This window comes from Orycteropus afer, unplaced genomic scaffold (assembly GCF_000298275.1).
Source record: "Orycteropus afer afer isolate SDZICR_OR568_19922 unplaced genomic scaffold, OryAfe1.0 scaffold03339, whole genome shotgun sequence".
In the NCBI taxonomy this organism is placed as follows: Eukaryota; Metazoa; Chordata; class Mammalia; order Tubulidentata; family Orycteropodidae; genus Orycteropus; species Orycteropus afer.
Genome location: NW_006924926.1, coordinates 3,278 through 4,730, shown reverse-complemented (window position 1 = coordinate 4,730; position 1,453 = coordinate 3,278). Strand labels below are relative to the sequence as shown.

General features: G+C 37.9%; 1 protein-coding gene across 1 annotated transcript in view; it reads right to left on the bottom strand.

Moving 5' to 3' along the window:
- Positions 1 to 1,453, bottom strand: part of LOC103213483 (2-iminobutanoate/2-iminopropanoate deaminase-like) — a 6,266-nt gene that overhangs the window by 2,458 nt on the left and 2,355 nt on the right. Inside the window, exons 3-4 of the mRNA XM_007959251.1 lie at positions 908 to 962; positions 574 to 642 (exon numbers count right to left, since the gene is read on the bottom strand). Coding sequence (XP_007957442.1) covers positions 574 to 642; positions 908 to 962 — 124 coding nt within the window. The remainder of the gene's footprint in view (positions 1 to 573; positions 643 to 907; positions 963 to 1,453) is intronic.

Sequence of the window (1,453 nt, the reverse complement as noted above, 5' to 3'; positions counted from 1 at the left end):
CACATGGTATTCCAGTCCCTTGGACTAATTGTTTCCATGTGTCTTTGGTTTTCTTCATTCTTCTTTGCTCTGGATGAAGAGAGACCCATCATTGCATCCAGATGGCGCTCGCAAGCTTTTAAGATCCCAGTCGCTACTCACCAAAGCAGGATGTGGAACAATGTTTTTGTGTAGTATGTTATGCCAAGTGAGCTTGATGTCCCCTGGGACCATGGTCCCGAGCCCACAGGTCCAACTGCTTCCTCCTTCCAGGTAGCTGGCTGTGGCCAAGAAGTGACTACAACCTTGTCCCTTGTCAGCTCTACTGTATACCTGGAAATTCTTACAGAACATATAAATACACTTGTAGAAACACTGTCTGCCAACCCAATATATGGTCATGGGCACACTCCCCCATGCATAGATATACCTAATCATTCAGCCTGTCCACCCATCTATCCACTGTACATCAGTGTTTGTGTGGCAATTTCTTTATCATCTCCTATCACTCTTAAGTCATAATAGGCACTCATTGATATTAACAGATTCTTTTCTTTTTAAAATAAAAAATAGGAATAGAGCCAAATTACTTACACTGTTTGTAGACTTCATTGACAGCAGTGAAGTCATTTATGTCAGCCAGCAACACAGTTGTTTTTACCACTGGAAGATACACACATCACTAGCTTCAGCTATTTGATCTGATGCAAAACATTACTTGGAAAAACAGTATATAGCTCTGTAACTGTCTTGATTAATATGGGACTGAAATAAGAGGGGAAGTAGAGCTAAAAGTGTCATTTTCCAGATCATGAAAACAACAGCTTTAAAAAGCAATAATGATCGGCATATTATTGGATTCCATGTGTTCTTCAGAAAGACTAAGGAAACAGCTAATGAAAATGTGAAGTAACGTCAAGCAACTCACCATTAGTGAAGTCACAGCCTGCAGCTTTTAGAATTTCACCCATGTTTGTAAGAGCCTGTGGACCAAGACAAGAAAGGTGTAAGGCACTGATGCAATATTATAGTTTTAATTAAATTCAATTAATCATCTTTTATTGACGCCTCTTTCAACTGTTTATGTTGCAAAAAAATTCTGCCATCTCTTTCTGGGCTGCCACTATATAAATGAATTGCTCTTTGGCTTTCTTTAATTGGTGGGTCTTTCTGAAAGACAGCTAGAAGCCTGGCTCCTTTTGTGAATCAAAAGACTAGGCAAGGTCCCTTCCTCAGTGTCAAACTATGCTCGGTTTTTCAAGTTTTCGGTCCACTAATCTGAAAAAAAGTAATTTCTGGGGTTCCTCACTCTATATTAATTCAAGGATGAGTATGAGTTAATAGGCATTTTAAAAATGTTTTATTTTAATGCAATAGTTATCAGGCCCTTTTTTCTTTTTCTAAAAAAACAATATTTGTAACTTATGTATATATCTTTGACACTATGGCTTTTGGGAAAACTTTTTTTTTTTTT